Raw genomic sequence first — 25,238 nt, 5'->3', positions numbered from 1 at the left:
GGTGGATGTTTGTTCAAGTTCAAGGCCAGTCTGGTCTACAAATCGAGGCTACCTGTCTTGAAAAACCAAAACAAACAAACAAAAAAAAAAAAGAAGAAGAAGAAGAAGACAAGGAGGAGGAAGAAAAGAAAGAAAGAAAATGGATGTTCTAGATTTATTTCCACGGCTATGATAAACACTGACAAAAACCGACTTAGGGAAGTTATTTATTTCAGCTGATAGGTTTCAGTCCATCACCGAGGAAAGTAAGAACAGGAACTTGAAGTGGGAAATTGAGTGTAGAGGAAAGCTCCTGGCTGGCTTGCTTATAGGCTCAGGCACAGCTGGCTTATGCAGCCCAGGACCACCTGCCCAAGGAATGGTGCTGCCGAGAGCACCAGTTATCAATTATCAATCAAGATAATCTTCCATAGACGTATCCACAGTCCAGTCTCATCTGGGAAATTCCTCAATTGAGACTCCTCAGGTCACTCTAGGCTGGTTGACAGTCAAAGCTACCCAAGATAGATGTCTATTTCCATAATGATCCATAATGACAAAGTAGAGACCTGGCAACTTGGAACACGCCGCTGCCATTCCCTGCCTGCCTGCTGAAATCTGCATGTGGCTCTGCCCAGGGCCTGTTTACAATCTAGGAAGCCTCAGTCCAAAATTCAGGGCTTTTTAGGAGTAGCTTCCAGAGGAACACTAAAACGTCAAAGCTAAAGAACCTTCCAGAAAGCCGGGTGTGGTGGCGCACGCCTTTGGTCCCAGCACTCGGGAGGCAGAGGCAGGTGGATCACTGTGAGTTTGAGGCCAGCCTGGTCTACAAAGTGAGTCCAGGACAGCCAAGGCTACACAGAGAGACCCTGTCTCGAAAAACCAAAAAAAAAAAAAGAACCTTCCAGCAGTAAGAGTGCCTTAGGGAAGAACCACCTTAGAAGACATTAGCGTGTAAGCTTACAAATCACAAAAGCCAGTACCATCTTGAGAAGACACAGTTTATGACAAACATACTTTGTTTTATTCATCACTATTTGAGAAGCATAAAAGGCCCACTGAAGGTCCTTCATGCTATGGGAAAAGAAGATGCCCAGCTCCCACAACTACCTTTGAGGAAACCCAAAGCCCTATTAGCTAGCACTCTATACTGCCCTTCTCCCAGCCCAGAAGAATCCCAAGCAATCCTTCTGAGGGGTCAGCATGCTACAGACATAGTCAGAGGCAAGCACCAGGGTTTACATCCCCCCTACCCCCACCCCCACCCCCAGTTCTCCTGAACCAGCTGCAGGGTCTGACAGCACTGGCAGAGACCTGCCTGCAAAAACTGGAGACACCAGCTGGCTGACCCTGAGAGCACCTCCAGATTTTCTCTGCTGACACAGAGCAGGAGGATTTTACCTCACTGACAGAGCTGCAAGTACCCGTGTCTACAGCTGGGTTAGGCACACAGGGAAGAAGACAGGAGACTCAATGTAGAGGAGGGCACACACTCCATCTTCTGGTGTCACAGAAGCCTAGCACCCTATAAGTAGCTTAAGGTAAATCACCATCTAAATTCAAACTGCCCTAGGGCTGGTCCATGTGCTGGCCAAAGACAACCTTTGCCTGGAGCATGTTAGGGGAGGGGGAGGATCATGGGGGCTGTCTTCACTTACTTGAGCAAATATATTCAGCGAGCTTTTCTGCATTCCCACTGTGTGCTCCTTCTGCATCCAGGCCAATTTTATTCACTAGAAAATGACAGAGGTGAGTTCCTTGGACAGTTACTGAAACTCTTTTGTTCCTGCATTACTTTTAAATGCAAATGTACAGGCACTGTTTTTTCCACTCAGAGTAGTATATTCTAGAAGCCAAGTAGTGAGACCACGGCTACCCTGTCAGAGAGGAGGGTGCCCTGGGCACACCTGCCCTAGACGGGGGTCTTTGTCTTAATTAGCTTCTCTGAACCCCACTTATCTACATGAGCCAAAACCACCAGCCCTGTGGGACTGTCTTGGGGCTCATGTGATAATGAGGCCAACCGCTGGCACCTCTTATCAGACTGTTAGCATCTGGAAGCCACTAAGTGTTGCAAGTATCTCCTTAGAGAGCCCTCATTTCATCATTACAGGGAGATGTGATCAGCTTCACCCAGAAAGGGGTAATGAATGGGCTGACATGACCAGACTGGAGTGGAGAGGGGAGAGCGAAGGTCTCCCAACAACTGGCCAGGACCCATAGCACTATGCATACAGGTAGTTAAGGGAGGGCGCTGCCCCAGCCTTCCTCTCACTGTAGTACTGGGGCTCTCTAGATAGACTAGACTGGCCCCCAACTCACAGAGCTCCTCCTGCCTCTGCCTCCCGAGTGCTGGGTGGGATTAAAGGCGTGTGTCGCCACACCCTGAGACTCCTCTTCTCGAAGAGAACAAGAAGGAGACAGATGAAGGCTCTTTCCCTCGCCAGAAAGGGAACACATGGCTACCCTGCTGTACAGAGGAACAACTGGTACCTATGTTACCACCAATGGCAGCTTTAACAGGAACACCAACAGCATTTTATTCATGGCCTACCAGAAATGTACCAAGCCTGAGGAGAACGGCTCATGCAGATGTAAACTCTGCTCAGGACAAGTGAGCGGAGAAGCCTGGAGTCCCCACGAACTGAACTCACACAGGATGACTTGCCGTAGGCTGGCCCTTAATACAGAAGGCATGTGTGTCCCCCTTGCCCCATTTTGCAGTTTCATTTCCTTGTATTTCAGCTACTCTTGGTCAACTATGTCCTGAAAATACTAAGTGGAAAATTCCAGAAATAAGCAGCTCATAGGTTTCAGATTGTTTATGGTCTGAATATGAAACCTCATCCATCCAGCCTAGGATTCGAACCATCATCTTCCCCTGACTCCTTACCCAGGGAAGCGGTGGCATTTCCAACCACGTACACAGACTTGGCGTTCCATCTGTCTTTCAGAGACTTTTCCCAGTCTGCAAAACATGAAATGACACATGAGCTATGCCTACAAAGTGGCTCCCGGGATGTCACTAAGGGGGCTTGGCTCTTTATTCTAAGTCCCCAGCCTTCACTTCAGCAGGAAACTGGGCACTCAGGCTCTAAAGCAAGGAGACAGCAGCAGTGATGGAATCTCTACGCCCATCCCCTCACTGCCCACTCTGCCCCTTGTGACATCCTGGATGCCCCTCCACAGGACTCAGACTATGCAGTGTGCATCAAAAAACTGTGGCCCAGAACACCTGGCCCAGAGTGGACACAGGACATGCTCCAGCTGGTGAAGACAGTAACCACGTGGTTTGTTATGTAGCTTACACCATGGCCAAGTCACTGAGGGAAACGAGAACTAGGAGCCCCGTGGCCAGGATGGCTGCATGAACCCAGGCCTACAGGACTCCAGAGCCCCACAGAACCATCTCCCAGTCGCTTCCTCACTGGAAGAACTCCGCAAGCCTGTGTAAGTGACTGTGTACTGTGACTATAAAGTGAGGTCACAGTACTGTGCACACCTCCAGGCTGTACTTAGCACTCACTCTAAAGGACAAAAGGCACACCATTATGTCAGCTAAGTAGCCAGTCAGCCTAGGTGTCAGCAATGAGCAGAGTCACTACATACTGCTGTAATGGAGAGAAAGAAACAGCCTTGTTTAAAAGGGCCAGGCAGGGCCATGAAGCATTTTTCCACTGCTAAATTTCCTCATCGTCCACTAAGTAAAGTGCCACTCGCCCTACTTTCCAAGGAATAAATAGGCACAACACCTGAGTGGACATTTAAAAGGCAATTGAGGGCTAGTGGGCTAGTTCAGCAAGTACAGGTGCTTGCCCTCAAGCCTGATGATCTGAGTTTGATCCCTGGGACCCATGAGGTGGACGGAAAGAACCAACTCCCCTGGACCGTCCTCTGATCTCTACACACATATCATGGCATGTACCCAATAAGTAAGTAAATAATAATTAATTTGATAAAAAAATTAAATGGCAAGTGAGAACACCCTCTCAGCCACATCTGCTACCTATGAGGCAGCACCCCCAGGCACTGTGTTCTGGTGGGCATGTAGCTGCCTCTGGACTCCAGTGCCTCAGAAAAGAAACAGTAAATAAGGGTCTGGTGGAATCCAGAGTGGACTCATCCTCACTGTTAGGGTGTTTTGTTTTGCTTTGTTGTTTGTTGGCTTTTCTTTCTTTCTTTCTTTCTTTCTTTCTTTCTATTCTTTCTTTCTTTCTTTCTTAGCTTTGTTAATTATGTATACAGTATTCTGTCTCCATGTATGCCTGCATGATAAAAGAGGGCACCAGATCTCATTATAGATGGTTGTGAGCCACCATGTGGTTGCTGGCAATTGAACTCAGGACCTTTGGAAGAGCAATCAGTGTTCTTAACCTCTGAGCCATCTCTCCATCCCTGTTTTTTGATTTTTCAAGACAAGGTTTCTCTGTGTAGCCCTGGCTGTTCTGTACTCATTTTGGAGACCAGGCTGGCCTCAAACTCACAGAGATCCGCCCGCTTCTGTTTCCCCGAGTGCTGGGATCAAAGGCATGTGTTAGCACACCTGCCCTCACCTTCAGTTTTATTGTCCTTCTCCAAACAGAGCTTCACTGCTTCCACTGCTCTGGGGCTGGTGAAAATGAGTCCTCCAAAGCCTTCAGGATGAGAGAGCTGTACCAAAACCAACAGAGGCTGGCTTAGACCCAGTCTCTCAAGGCCTATGACCCTGATGTCCAAATGCATCTGCAAAGAAGTGGCAACTAGTCCTTCTACCCCGCCAACTCCCCACCTGACACTTGCTGAGTGCTGACTTTGGGCCTGGAGCCATTCTAGGTTTTGTGTAAGGCCCATCATTGTCATAGCCTTTCCCTTGGGAAGTTCCTTCTAGGTCAGAGACAGACAACTGCAACCCAAGAAATGAGCAGAGCAAGAGGGGCAACCTGACCCAGTATGGAACCGGTCAGTGGAATAAGGTGCAGGCGGGAGGGCAAACTTGATCTGCATCCAGAGCACAACCAGACTAGAGGGAGGTAAACCCAGCCGAAGGCTGCACTTTAGATACAACACTTTGCCAAGCACTTCTGAGCTAGGTACTGAGCTGCTGTGTACACCTAACTTTACTCCAGGTGTCTGTACTGAGCCCTTGTTTTTTGCAGTACTGGGGACTAAGCACACACTGTGCACACTCTGCAGACCCTCAGGCTGCTGTCAATCTCAAACACTTCACTGGGCCTGACGCCTGCAGTAGAGCAGAGCAAAGTGGTGGGCAGATCCCTGGGCTCGCATTCAGCCCTGCCTCCTACCTTCCTGGCTAAGTGCCTGGGCTGAGTCTACAGCAGCGCTCACTCTCAAGTCAGAAGCACCTGCTTGGTCTTCTGTGCAGAGACCAGGAGTGACCTCTGAGAGCCATGCTGGTGCCCTACAGGGCCTTAGCTCCAGGGCCATGGCTTCCTGAATCAGTAGACAGATGCTTAGGGAGAGAAGCTGGTAGGGAGTCTCCTGCCCTTGTGTACTCCCCTCGTGCCCATGCCTAGTGCTAAAATGGGACGAACATGCTCCTGACTTGGGCTGCCAAGGATTCTACAGACAGCAAGCCCCAGCGTGCGGCTCTTACCTTTTCTGCCAAACTGGGAAGAGACAAAAACTCAAACGACAGAACAGGAATCAGTGTAGCTTCCAGTCCATACAATCCCAGTTCCTGAAAATGAAAGAATGCCATTCTGGGTTGGCTAGCGCTGTCTTGAAAATAAAGAAAGGTCGTGACATCACATTAACCATTGGCTGTTACCTGGAAATAAGGGAGCCCAGGAACATCAGCTACGCACCGAGTTCACTGAGCCTTAGCATCCCCATCCCAATCTCCAATAGCAAGGAAGTTCTAGTTGAGGCCAAGGAATACGCCTCAGCCACTCACCTGGATATATGGATCCTGGCCACCGTCCTCATCCTTGGCATCTTTCAGTAGGAGAACCTTCATTGTGCCTGGCAGCCCTTACGCAAGACACTGGGACAGAACAAGGAAAGTGATCTTAATTAGATCTCAAAGACAGTTCCCAGGCAGTGCTGGAAGGGATAGAGGACACGAATGAGGCAATCAATCACCTGTGACGAGCTAAAAGGGCTGGTCTTTCTCAAGACCCCTGTCACTGATAAGGGCAAAGGGGAGCATGTTAGCTGCTGATACTGCCTGGAAAGGCTAGTGAGAGCCATTAGTGAACTCAAGTGTCCCAGGCGGACTGTGGCTAGCCAGAGTCAGGGTGTGTTCTGTGTCATATCAGCAGCAAATAATTTTAAGGAGGTAAATACATAGCTGAGTAAGGGAACAAGTAAATAGGTATTTCCTTTTCAAAATAAAGAGATTAAGCTGCTTAGAAGCCATTTAGGAAATAGTAATATTGACTTTTCTACTTCTCAAGCTATGTTTATTAAATGTTACCAGGTTTCCTGAGGTGATCTACCAACCTGGAAACAATTCATCAAGACTGTACATAAATATCCATAAAGACTTACATAATTCACACCCTTTCTTCCTGTAATTTTACTTGTAGGAATAAACTCAAGACAACAATCAAAACCACATACAAAGACTGGCACAAAAAATTTTATTCCAGGCTGGATGTGATGGCGTACACCTTTAATCCCAGCACTTGAGAGGCACAGGTATGTGAGCTCGGGCTACCTGGGTCTAAATTTCAGGCCCCTAAGGGATGCATAGTGAAACCCTGTCTCAAAGCAAACAAACAACCTTCTTGGTCATCTCCCACCCTCCCTCTTTCTGACAGAGGGTTTCTCTTGTAGCCCTGGCTGTCCTCTACTCGCTTTGTAGATCAGGCTGGTCTCGAACTCACAGAGATCCACCTGCCTCTGCCTCCTGAGTGCTGGGATTACAGGCATTAGCCACTATGTGGCTCCTGATGCAAGTTTTTTAAAAAAGCATTTAAGAGCAGGGCATGATGGCATGCACCTTTAATCCCAGCAGAGGCAGAGGCAGGTGGATCTCTGTGAGTTTGAGGCCAGCTTGGTCTACAGAGTGAGTTCCAGGATAGTCAGAGCTATTACACAGAAAAACTCTGTCTCGAAAAACAAAACAAACAAAAATCATTAAAATATTGACAAATAATCTAATTATATGGGTTATCTAATCAAATATGTTAAGTAAAGCATACATGAACAGTTAGATACATGGTTTGGTTTTATGTTCAAATATATGAGAGAATACACACCAAAATATTAATAGTACTTATTTCTGAGTAGGCATTTGTATGGTTTTTCTTCTTTTCCAATTGCTGATTATCCAATACTGTTATGAGCATTACTTTCCTGGTTATATGAGAGACATTTAAAAACACCACCCAATAGTCTTACAATAAACACATCATCAATCTGGTTGTGAGCCACCAAGAGAATCTATGGAATCTGGCTCAAAGTGGTGGCTTTACAGCTAAGTAACCGAACCTAGCTAAAGAACCATGAAGGGATGCTCTAGTGATTGCTGCTGTTCAGGTGTCAGAGAAATGAGTGTGTGTGTGTGTGTGTGTGTGTGTGTGTGTGTGTGTGTGTGTGTGTGTAGGGGGGGGAAGGGGGGTTGGGGGGAGGGAGAAAGAGAGAGAACAAATGAACAAATAGTATGGTTCCTATCGCTTCCTAAACTTAAAATGTCTCACCCAGAAGTTAGTACCCTACTCCTCTGTGGTGGTCATACCACACATCTTTGTGTCATTTCAGTTTTCCAAGCTTATGATAATACATCTTAATTTTTTATTTGACTCTGTGCTTTGCTTTGGTTTTGGAGATAAGATACCCCACTGTGGTATAACTCAGGCTGGCTAGAACTATGTAGCCCAGGTTGGCCTTGAATTTAAGGTAATCCTCCTGCATCAGCCTCCAAAGTGCCAGGATTACATGTATTACTATGTATTACTATGCCTCAATAAATCAAGTCTTGATTGGAGTAAAAAGAGCTCAACTGCTGGGCGTGGTGGCGCACGCCTTTAATCCCAGCACTCGGGAGGCAGAGGCAGGCGGATCGCTGTGAGTTCAAGGCCAGCCTGGTCTACAAAGTGAGTCCAGGACGGCCAAGGCTCCACAGAGAAACCCTGTCTCGAGAAAAAAAAAAAAAAAAACCAAACCAAGACAAAACTCAAGAGATTTGTGAAACACACCCTGTGGTGTCTCTGTGAGGGTGTTTCCAGAGAGGATTAAAGGGGGAAGACCTCCTCCAAATGCAGGTGGCACCGTCCTAGAGAGGCCTGTGGACTGATTGAGTCAGGCTCCCCAAAATTATCCAGGGTGATCTCCCTTCCTAAAAGTCCATCAGTGGTGGACTGGTCGTATCTCTAAGTACCTTCTTAGCAGCACTTGGGTTACCAGTGGTAAGCAGGAGGAAACTAGCTGTTGATTGCTTTTCCATAGCTGGAGCTCGAGGACAGAAGAGAACCACTTAGAGCAAGTGGTCATGCAGGCTCATGGTTTCTGAGGTTAGACCATTTAGTGGCGAGCAAAACAGCATTTTCTGCTGAAGCGTGAATTTTTCTGGGGCCCACAATGCAAGCAACAAGAGTTGGGATTAAAAAGTTGAAATACGATGCTGTGGAAAACAGGTAGTCCTGTGGCTTTGCTGTGCTTTCCAACATGTTTGTGTCCCTGTCGTGGTCCCAGGCTCTAGGATACAGGACTCCAAATCTACAGAGGACATTTTAGTAATGCTTTAAAAAAAAAAATAAAGTCAATCTCTCATTTGTCAGGCAGTGAACCCACATCTCCTGGACCTCAAGGCTTCCTCATGAGAGTCAAGTCTACAGGGTTTACTTGAGGCTGCATGATAATTTCAGGTACTAACAAGTGCTGTAAAGTGATGAGATATTAACTAGGGTTCTGCCAACTGTAAGAGTTACCTCTCCAGGTACCAGGGAGGCGACATCTTAATTGAAATTTGTTTTTTGGTTTTCGTTCTTTGGTTTTTCGAGACAGGGTTTCTCTGTGCGTATCCCTGGCTGTCCTGGACTCACTTTGTAGACCAGGCTGGCCTCGAACTCATAGGGATCCACCTGCCTCTGCCTCCGGAGTGCTGGGATTAAAGGCGTGCACCACCACGCCCGGCTTCTTAATTGAAATTTGAATGACAATAGCAGGGGCCAGAGGAATAGACAATATTATGCAAGCACCAGGCTTTGGAGTTGACCCCTGACTCCTACCTGAATTGAACAGGAAAGAGAAATGTTCAAGCATCAGGAGCAGGGAATCCAGAATGTCTCTGGGAAAGAACAGCTAGGGCTCAAGCAGAAAGGTCAAGGAGGGCTCTGGATTTCTTTGACCCAGTGAATGGCCTTACTCCCAGGAGTTACTTTCCTGTCTCTTTAAGGAATTTCAATCATTTCCCCAGTTCGAAAGATGCGGGGTAAATTTAAAGTGTTTTTCTACAGTGTGAACAAATGCTGCTAGGAAAGAAGCCTTCAAAAAAAAAGCCAATGACTGAAAGGCTATCAGCTCCAATTTACCTCTAAATTTCTGGACTACCCCAACCCGGAATCCAGAAGCAGCAAGTGCTTAAAGCGCTTCTGGCAGACTGCCTTCTGTGCACCAATGTTCCCATGTCATTATGCCATTGTTCTACCCTATTGTTCACAGCCAATGCCAGTTCTATGTAAACAATTTGCTTTCCTTTCTCACATTTTAAAAGATGTATTTACTTAATGTATCTGCATGTACACCTTCATGCCAGAAGAGGGCATTAGGTGGCATTACAGATGGCCGGGAGCCACCATGTGGTTGCTGGGAATTGAACTCAGGACCTCTGGAAGAGCAGCCAGTGCTCTTAACCTCTGAGCCATCTCTCCAGCCCCCTTTCTCAAATTTTATCATAAAAATTTCTCTTGGCTGTTAGATCCAGTGGACATTTGTCAGCTGCTGCCTTGCTGCTTTTACAGAACATGCCCTTTTTCTGTCAGGCACACACATATATAGCTCAGCAAACCCTTTATTTCAGAGAATGCTTGTTCACAAAGTTTGCTGAGTAGACACAGAGAACATTTAGTAAAGTCTGAAGTGATGAGGACTGACAGGATAGAGCCAAATCTGAGAGTCTAAAACCCAGAGGCACTAGGTGGCAGAAGGGCAGAGAGAGGGTAAACTTCCCTCTTTACTCTTTTGTTCTCTGCAGGATCCACAGATTAGACAATGTCCCCTTGCTTTGGGGAGGGGAACACACGTTACTCAGCTTATAGATTCACATGCAAGTCCCTTCTGGAAGCATCTGCACAGGCACACTGGGAAGGTATCTAACCAGCTAGCGGGGTATCTCACGATCCAGTCAAGCTGAGAGATGGAACTGTGACAGTGGATTAAGCATTTTACAGTCCTCACTCAAGCCTGCAAAGCCGCTATTATCCTCATTCCCCAAGAAGGGAAACCAGGACTCTTAGTTTGCCCGAGGTTAGCGGAATAAATGACAGCGATGGAATCTGAATGCAGAGCTGAAGGCCGGGGCTCATCCTCTTGGGCACTGGCTACTAGCTGACCTTTAAGACACATTCTGTGCCGAAGAGGCAGAGGGAGAAGTTACCAGCCCACTTTCAAAGTTCCTTGCCGTCGGTAAGCCCAGGTGGGCGTCTAGTTACAGGTGCTCCTCTAAACTATACTCTGAGCATGGACTTGACAGAAGGAACTAATCTGAGGACATGGATTTTTTTTTTTTTTTTTTTACCACTCTTGAAGCAATACAGGCCCCTGGTGGAAATTCTGCAAACCACAGAAATAAAATTATTCAAAAAATGTAAAATGGTGGGCTGGAGAAATGGCTCAGAGATTAAGACCACTGACTGCTCCTCCAGAGGTCCTGAGTTCAATTCCCAGCAACCACATGGTGGCTCACAACCATCTATAATGTGATATGCTGCCCTCTTCTGGCCTGCAGGTGTATATGCAGGCAGAGCACTATATATATAATAACAAATAAATAAACCTTTAAAAAATGTTAAAATGGTATGATTATACTATTGCACTTCTAGGCAGATCCCAACAGAACAAAAGCCGAGACTTGAGGCATCTGTACAGTCATGTTCATAGGAGCAACAGGTAAAACGTACAAGCAAGTCTAGAGTCGGGAGACGTAGGACTGAAAATGAAGACTGTGTGAGCGACGGGAACTATTCCGCCTCAGGTAGGAAGTTGTGCTGCGATCCGAATTAAAGCCCTTCATCAAAGTCATATGGGTGACTGACAGGGGGCTGTGGAAAGTGATAGTGGGGAGCTGGTTCTTTTTGTATATGCATGCATACCTTTTGAGGAGAGGTGTTGTCTTCTGTCACTCTTATCTGATTTTTCGAGAACAGGTCTCCCACTGAACCTGAAGCTCCCTGACTGACTGGATTAGTGGGCCAGTTGAGTCCTGGATCTTCCTGTCTTCATCCTACCCTTCACTCCAGTGCTGGGGTTACAGCTGCAGCGTATGAGTGCTGGGAAATGCTGGTGCATCAGGGGTTTTACCCGTTAAGCCATCTCCTAGTCTGATACTGGGGACTGTTTTGTTTGTTTGGTTTTTCAAGACAGGGTTTCTCTGTGGAGCCTTGGCTTTGATCTCTGAGTTCTAGGCCGGCCTGGACTACAAATCAGGGATCAGAACAACCAGAGCGACATAATCCCTGTCTTGAAAAAACAAACAAACAAACAAACAAAAAAACCCCCAAAAGGAAAAAAAAAACAGAAAAAAAAAAACTATAAAGACATAGGGCAAAATGTTCATGGGTCTCAGTGTATGTTTACTGACATGTTTTAACTGTTTTTCCTATCATTAGCCTTATGACAGGTATGCATGACAAGTCTATTATTAGCCTCTCCAAAGATTATAGAACATGTTTTGAACAATTAGAAAACTCAAGGCAGCCATTTTAAGCTACTCTATCAGAGGTGGAGTACCAATATCACTACTGTCCATGGCATAGGCTGGTAGACAGGAAACTCCCAGGACCCCTGGATCCACAGAAAACCATCATGGGTACCCTGGGCTAATGGGGCCCTAGGTACCCTGACTATCTCCTACTGAGGAAGGATCACTGGGGTTATTCACGTTTCCTAAATTTCTCTGGCAAAGGCTTCCTTACTTCCAGGGGCAGCTCATTCAGGTTTGGGAATCTAACATGCTGCCACTATTAAAAAAAAAAAAAAAAAAAAAAAAAAAAAAAGAAAAGAAAAAGAAAAAGGAGACCAGAGTTTATTGCCAGAAAGTTAGTTTTCCCAATTCTTTCTTTACAAAGAGCTGCAAATTGGTAGGCTGAGGGATAAACCTGGCTGGTTGGTAGACTTATCTAATACGAGGTTTAACCATTAGGATATTTCTTTCAAAAATCCGGCTTTTGAAATAGATCTGAAACTTTGGACCAGCACTTCGTTAAACCACGAGTGGAGGTAGAGGAGGGGTACACTCGCTAACTTGCCTCGATCCCCTTCTTTCTGTTCTATTTTTTCCAAACAATTCTTTTAACGATAACGTGGGCCTGAAGCAGCAAAGGTGGTCTTGTCTACTTAGAATTTTGTTAGGGAGATGGCCCCTGCCCTGTCTGGTTCTGCGGTCGTTTCCGGCACGCAGTCCATCACCGCCTGTCAGCCCCGGGTTGGCAGCCACACCGGGACTCCGCCCCCCTGGTGTCACCGATTGCTAAAACCAGCGTGCGCGTCCACAGGCCTGTGTCCTAGTCGAGTCCTGGGCCCGACACCTACCTCGCGGGCTAAGAGGCAGGACAACCTGCACGCCGCGGGGCAGGAGTCTCGCGGTCCCAGCCGGGGACACCGGAGAGCGGACCCTCTCGCGTCCGCCTGCGAGCCCCGGTGCCGGTCCCTCACACCGGGGAGCGTGCTGCGCACGCGCAAGGGCTGGCAGGCGCTGTCGGAAGGAACCTAACGGATGGACCAAACTTCTACGCATGGAGGGGGAGACACGGAATAACGAGAAGAGTGGGAAGATGGGGGGAAGGAAAGAAGGCCAGACCATGACCCCCAAGGTGGAAGTCCAACTGGAAGATTAGTTCTGTGAGACTCTACCGGCGACGCTCTCAGGTCGAGCCGTCTCCGCGCAAACTTCTGTGTACCGCCTCTCCCTCTGGTCCGACCAGAGAGATCCCGGAAGGCCAGGGGCGGGACTCGCGCAGGCGCAGTGTGGCCGGCAACATGGCATCCAAGGCTAAGAAGCGAGCGGTGGGAAACGGGGTCCAGCGGCCGCTGGGAGCACAGGAGCAGCGCGAGGAGGAGGAAGAGGATGAGGAGGTCGAGGATGAGGAAGAAGACGATGAAGACAGTGACGAAGAAGAGGATGAAGACGATGAGATCGTGGACGAGGTGAGGCGCGCGCGCGCGCGCGCTACCGTATTTTTGGTATAGATCTGAGGCGGTAAAGAGACATTCAGGCAACTGAAGCTCCACGTGGGGACGTGATACGAGTTGTGGGAAGTTGTGATTTTTTCCATCGCTGTGGTTCCAGTAGCTAAACCGGACGTGGCACATTCTTACCCAGGTTCCCACTGCAGGCTTTTCTACCCGTTACTCCCTGAAGTTCTTCCCGGCTGTTATTCCCACCCCCAGAGACCGTCTTTTCCGCCTCCCTGGGACAGCCAACCTGCTCCAGACTGGTTTTATGGCCTCACAGAACTGATGTCCTTTCTTCAGATTTGTTCGTTTTTGTTTTTGTTTTGAGACAGGGTTTGTCTGTGTCGATCTGGCTGCCCTGGAACTCGCTCTGTAGACCAGGCTGGCTTCAAACTAACCTGCCTCTGCTACCTCAGTGCTAGGATTGTTCAGACTTCTTAATACCTAGTCCCCGGTGGATTAAGCATGTCTTTCTTGGTTAATAATTAGGTTTGAGTGATTGTTCAAGACACTTGCTGCCTCAGTAGACTGACTGCCCAAAGCAGGGTTTGTCATTTATCCCTTCTCTTGGGTGTTGACTTGACTCCTCCTCTGTCACTCCATCAGTACAGCAGCGTCTTCTGTTAGCTTGTCTTCAGTACCCAGGTGCAGCTAGTCCAGCCTGTGCCTCCGTCATCTCCTGCCTGGTTACTATAAAGGTCTTTCTTTTCCTTCTTTTAAAAAGGTGAAATTAATCCGGGCGTGGTGGCGCACGCCTTTAATCCCAGCACTCGGGAGGCAGAGGCAGGCGGATCACTGTGAGTTCGAGGCCAGCCTGGACTACAAAGTGAGTCCAGGACAGTCAAGGCTACACAGAGGCTGGGATAGCCACTATGAAATCACATGCAGCTTTATTTTATTGTTTTTACAGTGCTGGTAATCAAACCCAGGACACTGTCCCTGCTAGGCAAGCACTGTACCGCTGAGCCGCACTCCCAGCTCCCCATAATAGCTTTGCACTGCACTGTCTTGTCTTTCCGTTCTTGTCCCTTAACCATCTGTATTCCGTTAACCGCCAGAGAGCTCTGGCTGGCCCGTTCTAGTCTCCCTCTTTGAATGCTCCAATGGCTTCCTGTTTCCTTTATAGAAAGATTCCAAGTCCTGACTCAGAACAAACGAGAGAAAGTGAATGGAAACGGTCAGTGGAGTGAGCCCGAGGCAGGGTGAGCACAGGGTGAACCCGAGGCAGGGTGAGCACAGGGTGCCAGCTTGTAGTGCCGCACTGGGAATGAGACTGGGGCAGCCCTGCAGCACAGCGGCTTCCCGTCCAGGTCATTGCTCTGCTTTGCCTATCCTGCCTTGAGCCCCATCTCAAAAGGGTTCACTAGCTATTTAGTTACCGTAGCGTCTCAAGCCAATGCTTCTTCCGTTAACATGGAAAATCTAACAGAGCATCAGTGACTAAACTGTGTGAACTGCAATCACCAGTTGTGGGAGAGGGAGGGAACCTCAGATGAGGCGTAGCCTGTCTGTGGGCATGGCTTAATTAAAGATGATGTGGGAGAGGCGGGCCCATTGTGAGCCATGCCGTCCCCAGGTCCTGAGTAGCATAAGAAACCAAGCCAGCAGTCAGTGTTCTCGGTGTTCTCTGCCTCAGTTCCTGCCTTGAGCTCCTGTCCAGACTTTCTTCAGTGAGGGGGCTCACCTGGAAGTTTAAGAGGAAAGAAATCCTTTCCCCCTCCAAGTTGCATTTGGTTGTGGTGTTTATCACAGCAACAGAAAGAATGCCACTGTTGGTAATACTGTAACAATATAAGATCTACATGCTCTGTTGTGGGAATAGCAATGTGTGATCTCCTTGGAGGGTAATTTACCAGTGTTTATGAAAATTTATAGTGCATATAACTCCTGACTCAGTAACTTGTAAGAATTTACCCTACAGAAATTGACAGTAAAAATAACAATACTAACTATACTCTCAGGCGGTGTCCAGTGTGTATAAGCTTATATAATTCTCCTGTCGGCACCATTAACTTAGGAAATATCACTGTTTTACCAGGGGCACCACGTAGTAATTTAAGGGGAAATGTGTCTATATAGTTGTTTTGTGGAATTAAAAAAAAAACAAACAAAGAACCAAGGTGGGGGATGGGGTGGTCCATCAGCTTGTGTGTATGCTATTTGACAGTAGCTTTTGGAGAATAGGAGTGCGATACTAAGGCTAGGAGAAGGCTTTCTCACCCAGACCTTGGCAGTCAGTGTAGCTTTTACCCCTCACATACGCCTTTAAATTTTTTATGTGTATGTGTGTTTCTCTGCATATACATGTACTCCATGCATGCTGTGTCCACAGAGGCCATCAGTAGACATTGGATCCCTGGGGCTGGAGTTACAGGTGGTTGTGAGCCGCCATTTAGATGCTGAGAATCAAACCTGGGTCCTCTGGAAGAGCAGCAGTGCTCTTAACTGCTGAGCCGTCCATCCCTCTGGTCTGAAAGGGGAAATTCTTCGAGATTTAGGGCAGGTCTCCATTCTGAAATCCTTAGTGGGTATTCCTTCCTTTATTTAGTTGAAGAAGTCTTTCATTTTCTTTTTTCTTTTTGTTTTGTTTTGTTTTGGTTTGGGTTTTGGCTTTGGTTTTTCAAGATAGGGTTTTTCTGTATAGTCTTGGTTGTCCTGGTCTCACTTTATAGTCCAGGCTGGCCTCGAATTCACAGAGATCTGCCTGCCTCTGCCTCCCAGAGTGCTGGGATTATATAGGCTTTCATTTGCTGATACATTTATTCACCCACAATTCATTTCTCTGATGTAAAAACCCATGAATATTATCTTGGAAGATCAGAATCAACCTCAGGTCTTTTCAAAAACAAAATGGTATATCAGGAATAAAAGAATGTCATAGTTCAGGTCCTGCAGTGCCTAACCTAAAGAATAAAGTGAGAGCTGGCCTTTTCTCTTATCAAGTTGCTTACCAAAGCAGTTAGGGGACTTGGGGATATGTGATATGTGCCTTCTTCTAGTCTCTTGACCTCACCATAATTTCTCTTGCCTTAGGGGCGGGTATTACTGTTCTCCAAGCCAGGAAAGCTCTTCATCTGTTATCCATGTTACTTTTTCTTTTGTTCGTTCTTCCTTTCTTTGTTTTGTTGTTGTTGTTTGTTTATTTATTTTTTCCAAGGCAAGGTTTCTCTACTTTGTAGACCAGGCTGACCTGGAACACAGAGATTACATGTCTCTGCCTCCCCGAGTGCTGGGATTACAGATTACAGGAGTGTGCCACTGTGCCTGGCTTCATGTTCCCTCCCTTTCCCCCTCCCCAGACAGGGTTTCTCTGTGTAGCAGCCCTGGCTGTTCTAGACACTTTGTAGACCAGGCTGGACTCAAACTCACAAAGATCCACTTGCCTCTGCCTCCCAAGTTCTGAGATTAAAGCATGTGCCACCATATCTGGCTTCAAGTCACTTTTTTTCTTTTCCTTTCTTTCTTTCTTTCTTTTTTGTGTTATCCTTGGCTGTCCTGGACTTGCTTTGTAGACCAGGCTGGCCTCTAACTCACAGCGATCCATCTGTCTCTGCCTCCTGAGTGCTGAGATTAAAGGCGTGCGCCACCACGCCTGGCCTTAGACTAACATTTCATGTTTTGCTCAACTCTAACCCCCTGAGACGTTTTCTGCAGATAACTAATAGATAGCAGACCTGAAATAATGGAAACAGAGGCAAAAAAACCATTTCTAAAATGAACATACTAGCCGGGCGTGGTGGCGCACGCCTTTAATCCTAGCACTCGGGAGGCAGAGGCAGGCGGATTGCTGTGAGTTTGAGGCCAGCCTGGTCTACAAAGCGAGTCCAGGACAGCCAGGGAAACCCTGTCTCAAAAAACCAAAATAAAATAAAATAAACATACTGCCTGCATCATCTTTAAAGCTTTCTGCAATGACTTGTTTCACATATTATTTACAGGAAGTGAATATTGACTTTGAAGCTTATTCCATCTCAGATAACGATTATGACGGAATTAAGAAATTACTGCAGCAGGTACGGTCTTTTCAGAATTCCCGTGTCTGTCTGCTGCCCTTTGCTGAAGGGAACTCTCCTTTCCCAGGGTGGACGGCTGTGTGCCTCTTCTCCATGCCCCACCCCTGGCTCCAGTGTTTAAGTTCTCGCGTCCTGGAATGCCTTCCTTTCCTGTGCTCACTGCTGGAGATGCTAGTCTCTTTCTTAGAATTCACATCTAAACTTGGTGGGGGTAAAGAACAAAGCCCCCTTTTTTTTTAAAGGGAGGAAGAGTTTGGCTTACAGATCAGGGGGTGGGTGCTGCCCCAGTGGCAGGAAAGGCAGGACAAAAAAGGCCCAAGGCTTCACATGGCATTGGCACCAGCAGTTCAGAAGCAGAACATGTCAGCTCTTCTTGTCAGTCTTTATATACCAGCCATGGAACTGCACCTCTTGGTGCTGCGAAGGCCATGTTGCTACCTGAACTTTGCCTTTACTGCAGATAATATGGCTTCTGTTTATCGTCTCCCCATACCTGCTTGCTGAATACCACTGGCTATGTCTTTTCTCACCCATCTTGATCAGGCCTTTACATTTCATTGGTTTTGTTTGAATAATGGAATCAAAGTGTTATTAGAAATCGTGCTTTGGTCTTCATGTCAAATACTTCTTTTTTTCTCCTTTAAGCTTTTCCTAAAAGCTCCTGTGAACACTGCAGAGCTAACGAGTCTCCTGATTCAGCAGAACCACATTGGGAGTGTGATTAAGGTATGTGCGGTGATTGATACGGTGGCTTCTTGGTCCTCTAGCTCCAGCTGAAAGGAAGGACTAGAGAGGACCGCCCAGAGGTGACTGCCGCGGCCTAGGGCTGCTACGTGCAGGAATCCAGGTATCAGCTTTGGGGTGGGCAGAGGACGGCTGACTTAGAACATACTTGGGAGGTAACATGTGATATGGTTTAGAGTACTGGCCTCCGAGTGCGAGAGAAAACAGTCAGGGATGACTCACAAGTTCCTGCTAGAGCAGTGAAGTTGGTAAACTTAGAAGATACGTTGCGAGGGTGAGCGCATCACGGGGTTTGTACACTTTGAGTTTGGGGCGCCTGGATGTGTGTGTAAGATACTGAACAGCAGCTGTAGCCTTGAGGTTTCAGCAGATGTCAATCACTGAAATCAGACTTGATTGCGATCACCAAGGAGGGGCACAGGACAGATCCCCTGGTGATGCCAGCCGCGTCTGTCAGAGCAAACTGGTGGCAGAGATCTTAGAGGAACTGGTAAGAATGGCTGCAGTGGGGAGGGGGCAGCGGTCCCTGACTTCAGAAAAGCAAGAAAGGAGCATTTCCGGAAGGCATTGTCTGGTAGAGATGCGTCCAAGAAAATGAGGTCCCCACTCTGCTGCCTGTCGCCTGGCGTTCTTTTGGTTTCCTGTTGTGTTACAAACAACCCGAAGCTTAGCATCGCACCGGGCATCTGCTTGGCTTGTGGACCTGCCATTTGGACAGAGGTCAGATTCATCGCAGTTCCTGCTTGGTGTTCTGTGAGCGGAGGAGGCTGCAATGGTGGCGTTACTGCGTGGGTCTGGGCACAGTTGCCGGTTGTCTGAAGTAGAGGAAAATTATCAAGAGTAGATGGTGGAGGACCAGGGTTGGTTTATGAGTTACCTTCTCTTCCATTTGTGTCATCTAGTTTTCTTCAACTTTTTTTTTTTTTTTTTTGGTTTTTCGAGACAGGGTTTCTCTGGGTAGCCTTGGCCATCCTGGACTCACTTTATAGACCAGGCTGGCCTCGAACTCACAGCGATCCGCCTGCCTCTGCCTCCCGAGTGCTGGGATTAAAGGCGTGCGCTACCACGCCCGGCTAGTTTTGTTGAACTTAAGACATCCTGGCCAGCGGGGCTGTGGTGGCCCATGCCTTTAATTCCAGCAGTTGGGTGGCCGAGGCAGGCAGAGATCAGTGAGTTCAGGGCCAGCCTAGTCTACAGAGTGAGTGCCAGGACAGTACTAAGGACTATTTAGAAAAACCCTGTCTCAAAAAACAAACAAACAAAACCCCAACATCCTGGCCAAAGGCTATAGACAAGGCCCGACAAGCAGTGCTGCTGACGGCAGCGGTAACTTTGTAAGTGCCTTTCCATCAGAACAGGTTCACAGGCATGCTGGGCCGGCATGGAGCCCTGCCGACTCTGGTGGAAGTAGCAGGTTCATTTCCTCTTACTCACTCAACACGGGTCCCTGTGTACTTGCTGTGTGCCAGGCTGAGGGCTAGGACGCGGTGGGAAAGGAGTTTGTGGCAGTGTGCGGAGGGAACTGCCTAGGCTGTAGTCTCCTAGTGGACGGGCAGTCGGAATAGAGCCAAGGAGTTCACGTTGGTTTTCTTTGTTGTTCCCTGCTGTTCGCTCTTCCTCTTGGCCCATGCCATATAAGCCCGGGCAAACCTCCTCTAATGTGAGGCTTAGGTGATACAGTGTTAGAGGCTCCCAGAGAAAAAAGAAAGGGCCGGCTCAGCCAAGTCACTTAAAATACAAAATTTTTTAGCTAATGACTCTACCTTACCTGGATTTAATAATATATTGAGATCCTGGTAAAAGAAAACAAGTTAAGAATCTTTTTTGGCTGGGTGTGGTACACACTTGTAATCCCAACACTTGGAGAGACAGAGGCAGGTAAATCTCTGAGTTTGAGGCCAGCCTGGTCTATTATATGAGTCCTTGATGGCCAAGTCTATACAGACAAACCCTGTCTCAAAAACAAAAGAAAAAAGAAAAGAATCTTTTTGAGACAGGGTCTCACATGTATCTCTGGCTGGCCCAGACCTCATAGTGATCTGCCTGCCTAGGATTAAAAGCAAGGGCATCCATTACACCCAGCTGTGCTTGCTGCTGCTGCTGCTGCTGCTGCTGCTGCTGCTTCCCCTCTCTCTTCTTTTTGGTTTTTAAGACAGGGTTCCTCTGTAGTTCTGGCTGTCGCTATACATGGTTAACAGGACTGGGCTGCATAGGGAGTTCCAGGCCAGCCTACACAGTGAGGATCTGTCTCAGAAAGAGCAGAAAAGAAAACTCAAAGGCTCTTGTTTGAAGAAATGCAGAGCAGGAAGTGGTACCAGCGCCACCACGGGGCACTCAGGACACGGTGCTTTGGGAGTTGACAAGCTTGGGTTTTGAAACATGAAAAATTGGTGTTATACTTCTTCCCACCCAAATAATGTAAAATTGAAATGTTTTCCTTTTAAAACAGCAGACGGATGCTTCAGAAGACAGCGACGATGAAATGGATGAAGATGAGATCTTTGGCTTCATAAGCCTTTTAAACTTAACTGAAAGAAAGGTTGGTTTCACTGGGTGGCCTGGAAGCCTGGAGTCTGTGGTCAGTGTGGAGTCTCCTCATAGTTACTTACAGTGTGATGATTGGTACATGCTCCTGCTCTGGTCCTTTTTTAGTGTTTTGTTTGGAGCGATTTGTACCCAGCTTAAGGCTGATTACTCCTGGTGGCACCGTCGCCAACATTTCAGTGTCTGGTGTTGACAGTGGCACTGACACAGGGTCTGTGTGCAGGGCCTCCGCAGCACTGAGGATACACATGCTTTGTTCAGCAGCTTCCAGGGTTGAGGGCAGGCCCTTCGCGTGCACTTGTGTTTTGCCATCTCTCTTTATTGACTCAGTAATGAGTTCTAATAAAAACTATGCCAGCTGTTTATTTTCTAAGAAACAGGTGCAGGCCGAAGTCAGTCTTCAGTTTTCAAAGGAACTTTCCCGTTAATTTCCAACTGCTTCTGTCAGATGGAGTAAGATTGCTGTCCCAGTGTGTGAGGGTTAATTAGAAACTTGGCTTACCACCAATCATGGACTGGTAATTAGGTTAGTTCCTTTGGAGGAATTCTTCGGCAGTCAATACTGAAGCAACACCAAGGTTTAAAGGCAATGGGAGGAAAGGCCCTCCTCTCGGGGCAAAGATCAAGGCTTCCTCTTTACTTTCTAGGGGACTCAGTGTGCTGAGCAAATTAAAGAGCTGGTTCTGAGCTGCTGTGAAAAGAGCTGCGAGAAGAGCGTGGTTGACCAGCTGGACAAGCTCTTGAATGACAGCAGCAAGCCTGTGGGCCTTCTGCTGAGTGAACGATTCCTTAACGTCCCTCCACAGATCGCTCTGCCGATGCACCAGCAGCTTCAGTAAGCAACTCGGGGAAGTGCCTTCAAACGGCCTGGTTTTTTGCCCATGTAGATTCAGAAGTGTTCCTTATGTGGAACGCGTGGGCAGCCCAGGTTGCAGCAAATGCCGAGTGAGGGGAGTGGAAGAGCACATGAGGGCGCTCATCGCTCGCATTCGACCCCTTGAACATTTTTGATTACTGATGGCAGTAATTTTAATATTTCCAAAGATTTAGATAGTAGAGAAGTTGATTAACTTTCAAGACTTTTTACATTTGACTGACAGTTTCCACATTCACAGATGTCTGTAAGTTGAACAAAATGTTAGAAAAAAAACCTAACAAAACCAGAGTTAAATTCTTAAATTTTGTTTTGACTAATGAAACCACATCCACAATACCATCTCTACTTCTTGGCCTCCTGTTGTTTAATACAGGAATTCTAAGTTGGAGCAAGATGTAAACAGAACTACAGGATTTAGGAAATGAAGGGAACGAAGGGTCATGTCACCTCTGCTTCGGTGCACAGGGTTAAAGTGTAGACAGGGCATCCTAGCTAGGATATGGTTTCCTTCCTGTAGCACCTTCTCCCTTTGTCCATGTGCCCCAGTCTCTCAGCGGCAGCTCACACGGCTCCTGTGCCCTAAATGGGTTTTATGTATCTTTGTTTTCTCTATGCAGCTGGGGCTCCTGCTTATTTAATCTCACAGGAGCTTGATCTGCTTTCTGCTGATTTTGTGCTGGAGTTCAAGTGGACTGTTCTGAATCTCTTAGTTTTGGTTGGAAGGGAAAAAAAATTCACTGCCATTCCGCTGATTCTCCTAGAACTCAGGTTATCCACATCAGTGCAGTTTCTGTAGTGCCAGAGATCAATCCCAGACTATCAATGAACGGGGCTTGTGTGGTCACATGCATGCCCTAGTGCCATCGGCTCTGCCGGTGTGGCTTTGAACTTGTGGTTAAACGGGTTGTTTAAAAAAATGCAAGTTCTTACTTATTTTTAAATTAGCACAAAACAGTAATTTTGAGTGAATCTGAGATTGTAAGTTACTGGATCTGAGTCTTTCTAAACTCAGATTCTTCCCTTTTTTTTTTTTTTTTTGGGTGTGTGTGTGTGTGTGTGTGTGTGTGTGTTATATGAGGTTTATTAAGTGAGCATGGGGGGAGAAGGAGAAGAGGGAAGGGTACCTCAGAGAGGGACAGAGACAGGAAGAGTAAGAAGAGCAGATTCTTCATTGTTTACAGCGAAAACCAATGTCATCACACTCCCAGGTATGGCCAGTAGCTTAAATAAAACAGCCCAGCCTCTGTGCAGCAGAGCCCAGAGAAGGTGCTGCGCTGCTTTTCCCTGGGCTCCGGATAGGTGTAACCCAGCGGTGACCTCTGTGGTGACCTGTGTGTGTGCCTTGTAGGAAAGAGCTGGCGGAGGCACAAAGATCCAACAAGCCGTGTGGGAAGTGCGTCTACTACCTGCTGATTAGTAAGACATTCCTGGAAGCAGGAAAATCCAGTTCCAGAAAGAGGCAGGACGGCCCTCAGCAGGATGCGCTGATGTTCGCGAACGCTGAGGAGGAGTTCTTCTATGAGGTAAGGGTGCCCTGCCTCACTCTCTGTTAGCTATCAGGTGCGTTTCTTGAATATACAACATCGTAAGGCCAGGCGGCAGGGATATGAGCCTATATAATCCCAACACTCTGAGTTCAAGGCCATCCTGGTCTACAGAATGAGTTCTAGGACAGCCAGGGCTACCCAAAGAAACCCTGTCTCAAGAAACTTAAAAACAAAACAACCCCCCCCCCCCAAAACTTATCCTCTTGGTTTATGCCACCCCTTTTTTCTTTGGCTGTTGGCTAACACACTGTCTGGTACACCTTGCACATGCAAATGTGGTGGGGGTGAGGTGGGTACTGCCTGGGATTAATTAGGCACTTAGACCATGTTTACAGTGTGATGTTCAAGCCACATTTGCCTGTTTCAGTTCTAAGAAGTTTCCCATTTGCAGAGATGGGTGAGTGAAGGTGATCACAGCTGCTCTGCGCCCTTAGGTCTGGATGTCACCCTACTGGCGGATCTCTAGCACTTTCTATATTGGTGGCTCATACTGTGGTGGCCAGCCAAACCCCAGACAGTATTCCTATATTCTCTCTTACACTGCCCTCTTCAAAACTCTTGAAATTTAATCTCTTAGGGGGTAACATTTTCCTGAATTGCTAAGTTTTTAAAAATGTGTATATATTTATAGGTATGTATGTGTGTAAGTGCAGGTTGTGTGCACCATGGCATGCTTGTGGGGTCGTCTTCCACCTTGTTGAGGCAAGGTCTCTGACTGCAGCTGCTGTGCTGACAGGCCTCTGACTTTCAGCCCCAGGGATGTTGGGGTTACAGTGCACCCTTGCATCCAGTCGAGTAGGTGGAGTCTAGGGATCAGACTGGTCTTTGAGCCATCCCCTCTGACTGCAGCAGTAGAGATTCAGCTCTGCCTTTGTTTACAAGAAGTAAATAGCAAATATAGGGCTGGAGAGAGGATCAGCAGTGGGCAAGCGTGAGGCCCTGGGTTGGGATCCCTGACACCCACGGGAAGAAGCCGGACATGGTGGTATCTGCCTGTGACTGGAGCACAGAGACGAGAGAGAATCCTGGGAGCTCGCTCGCTATGCAGTGGTGCTCTCCTTACAAATGGAGACCACCTCAGGGAGGTCTATGTGGGTTTCAGCATGGTCTGACCATGTTTACAGAGCTGCCCAAAAGCTAAGGAAGCTGCCGAGTATATGAAGATCAGCATGTGAGGACAGCCCTCCTCAGTTTCACTTATCTGTCACAATGTTATCTTAGTAATCAAGCAAGGCCATGAAAGTGACTTTGGAATTAGAAAATGTATCACCTCCATCACTTAGCTGCCTGTTTCTGCAAATGGCACACCTTAATTTATGGTTCTTATGTGAGTTGAAATTTGTTTGGTGTTTCATAATTTCTCCTCAAGTGTCCGTTTGAACTGTATTCCTTTTTGCACATATGTCAGACGGTGTTGATTACTCTGGGTTAAGTGAGCTCTGCCTTTGAGTGGTCTGCATTTCCCCCCATGTCTCCTCTTTTGCTGCAGAAGGCAGTCCTGAAGTTCAGCTACTCGGTGCAGGCGGAGAGCGACACTTGTCTGGGAGGCAGATGGTCCTTTGATGATGTTCCAATGAAGCCCTTGCGAACTGTGATGTTAATCCCGGATGACAAGATGAATGAAATCATGGAAAAGCTGAAAGACCATCTATCTGTCTAGTCCATTTCCCCTGGACAGGGACGGACTTGTTTATGTATAATTACCAAGAAACCCATTGGAGATACTGAAAAACTCATTATTTTATTCAGATTCAATCCTCTACAAAAAGTAGGGCTCTGTTCCATGTGTCTGTGACACATTTACAAAATAGTTGGGGTCTTTTTTTTTTTTGGTCAAATAATGAATGATTTGTTTAAAACTTCCAATAAGAAAAACATGGAATAGTAATTTTAAGAACTTAATAAAAACTATTTTTTTATTTTAGAATTGTATTTGAAGTGTTAATGTCCAGGAGTTTCCTGGCTCCAGCAGCTCACCGCCAGTCCCCCCCCCCCCTTTGGTGTCCTTATTGCACTTAGTGTTGGAGAGGTCACTGGATCATGCATCTCTGCTCGGTAGCATCAGGGCACTTGTCACACACTTCCTGGTCCTTTTTCACAGCTGTGGTGGGGAGGTGGCCTGAGGCCTGCTGTAGGATGTCCTTGCTTTCACTGGGAGGCAGATTACTGAAGTAGTACTGTGGTGCCAGCTGCATAAAT

At 47.2% G+C, this 25,238-nt stretch overlaps 3 protein-coding genes and 1 long non-coding RNA gene across 9 annotated transcripts in view; 2 read left to right on the top strand and 2 right to left on the bottom strand.

The window, feature by feature from the left end:
* UROS (uroporphyrinogen III synthase) overlaps nt 1-14,023 on the bottom strand; it is a 21,479-nt gene extending 7,456 nt beyond the window's left edge. Inside the window, exons 1-6 of one of the 4 annotated variants that reach the window (XM_084751319.1) lie at nt 13,713-14,023; nt 5,873-5,962; nt 5,573-5,656; nt 4,533-4,629; nt 2,873-2,947; nt 1,638-1,712 (exon numbers count right to left, since the gene is read on the bottom strand). In XM_084751319.1, the coding sequence (XP_084607445.1) occupies nt 1,638-1,712; nt 2,873-2,947; nt 4,533-4,629; nt 5,573-5,656; nt 5,873-5,935 (394 nt within the window). In that variant the 5' untranslated portion in view covers nt 5,936-5,962; nt 13,713-14,023. Of the gene's footprint in view, nt 1-1,637; nt 1,713-2,872; nt 2,948-4,532; nt 4,630-5,572; nt 5,657-5,872; nt 5,963-11,234; nt 11,253-12,672; nt 12,821-12,993; nt 13,076-13,712 lie in introns of those variants that run through there. The other 3 variants (XM_084751318.1, XM_084751317.1, XM_084751320.1) reach the window with 3 other exon arrangements.
* Nucleotides 3,578-11,223, top strand: LOC311580100. Its single transcript, XR_014773361.1, has 3 exons — nt 3,578-3,911; nt 6,507-6,618; nt 10,965-11,223. It is a non-coding gene; the product is annotated as an uncharacterized lncRNA (long non-coding RNA).
* Nucleotides 13,120-24,966, top strand: BCCIP (BRCA2 and CDKN1A interacting protein; the record flags this gene model as incomplete). Its single annotated transcript, XM_084751303.1, has 7 exons — nt 13,120-13,287; nt 17,253-17,327; nt 17,973-18,053; nt 20,521-20,610; nt 21,263-21,450; nt 22,841-23,015; nt 24,529-24,966. 7 exons carry the CDS (start codon nt 13,120-13,122, stop codon nt 24,697-24,699), a joined length of 948 nt encoding a protein of 315 aa, XP_084607429.1. The 3' UTR covers nt 24,700-24,966.
* Nucleotides 24,762-25,238, bottom strand: part of DHX32 (DEAH-box helicase 32 (putative)) — a 62,939-nt gene continuing 62,462 nt past the window's right edge. For all 3 annotated transcript variants that reach the window (XM_084751180.1, XM_084751181.1, XM_084751179.1), the window contains one exon: nt 24,762-25,238. In XM_084751180.1, the coding sequence (XP_084607306.1) occupies nt 25,070-25,238 (169 nt within the window). In that variant the 3' untranslated portion in view covers nt 24,762-25,069.

Source organism: Acomys minous (assembly GCF_964271855.1).
Source record: "Acomys minous genome assembly, chromosome: 2".
In the NCBI taxonomy this organism is placed as follows: Eukaryota; Metazoa; Chordata; class Mammalia; order Rodentia; family Muridae; genus Acomys; species Acomys minous.
This window is presented reverse-complemented; position numbering and strand designations above follow the sequence as displayed.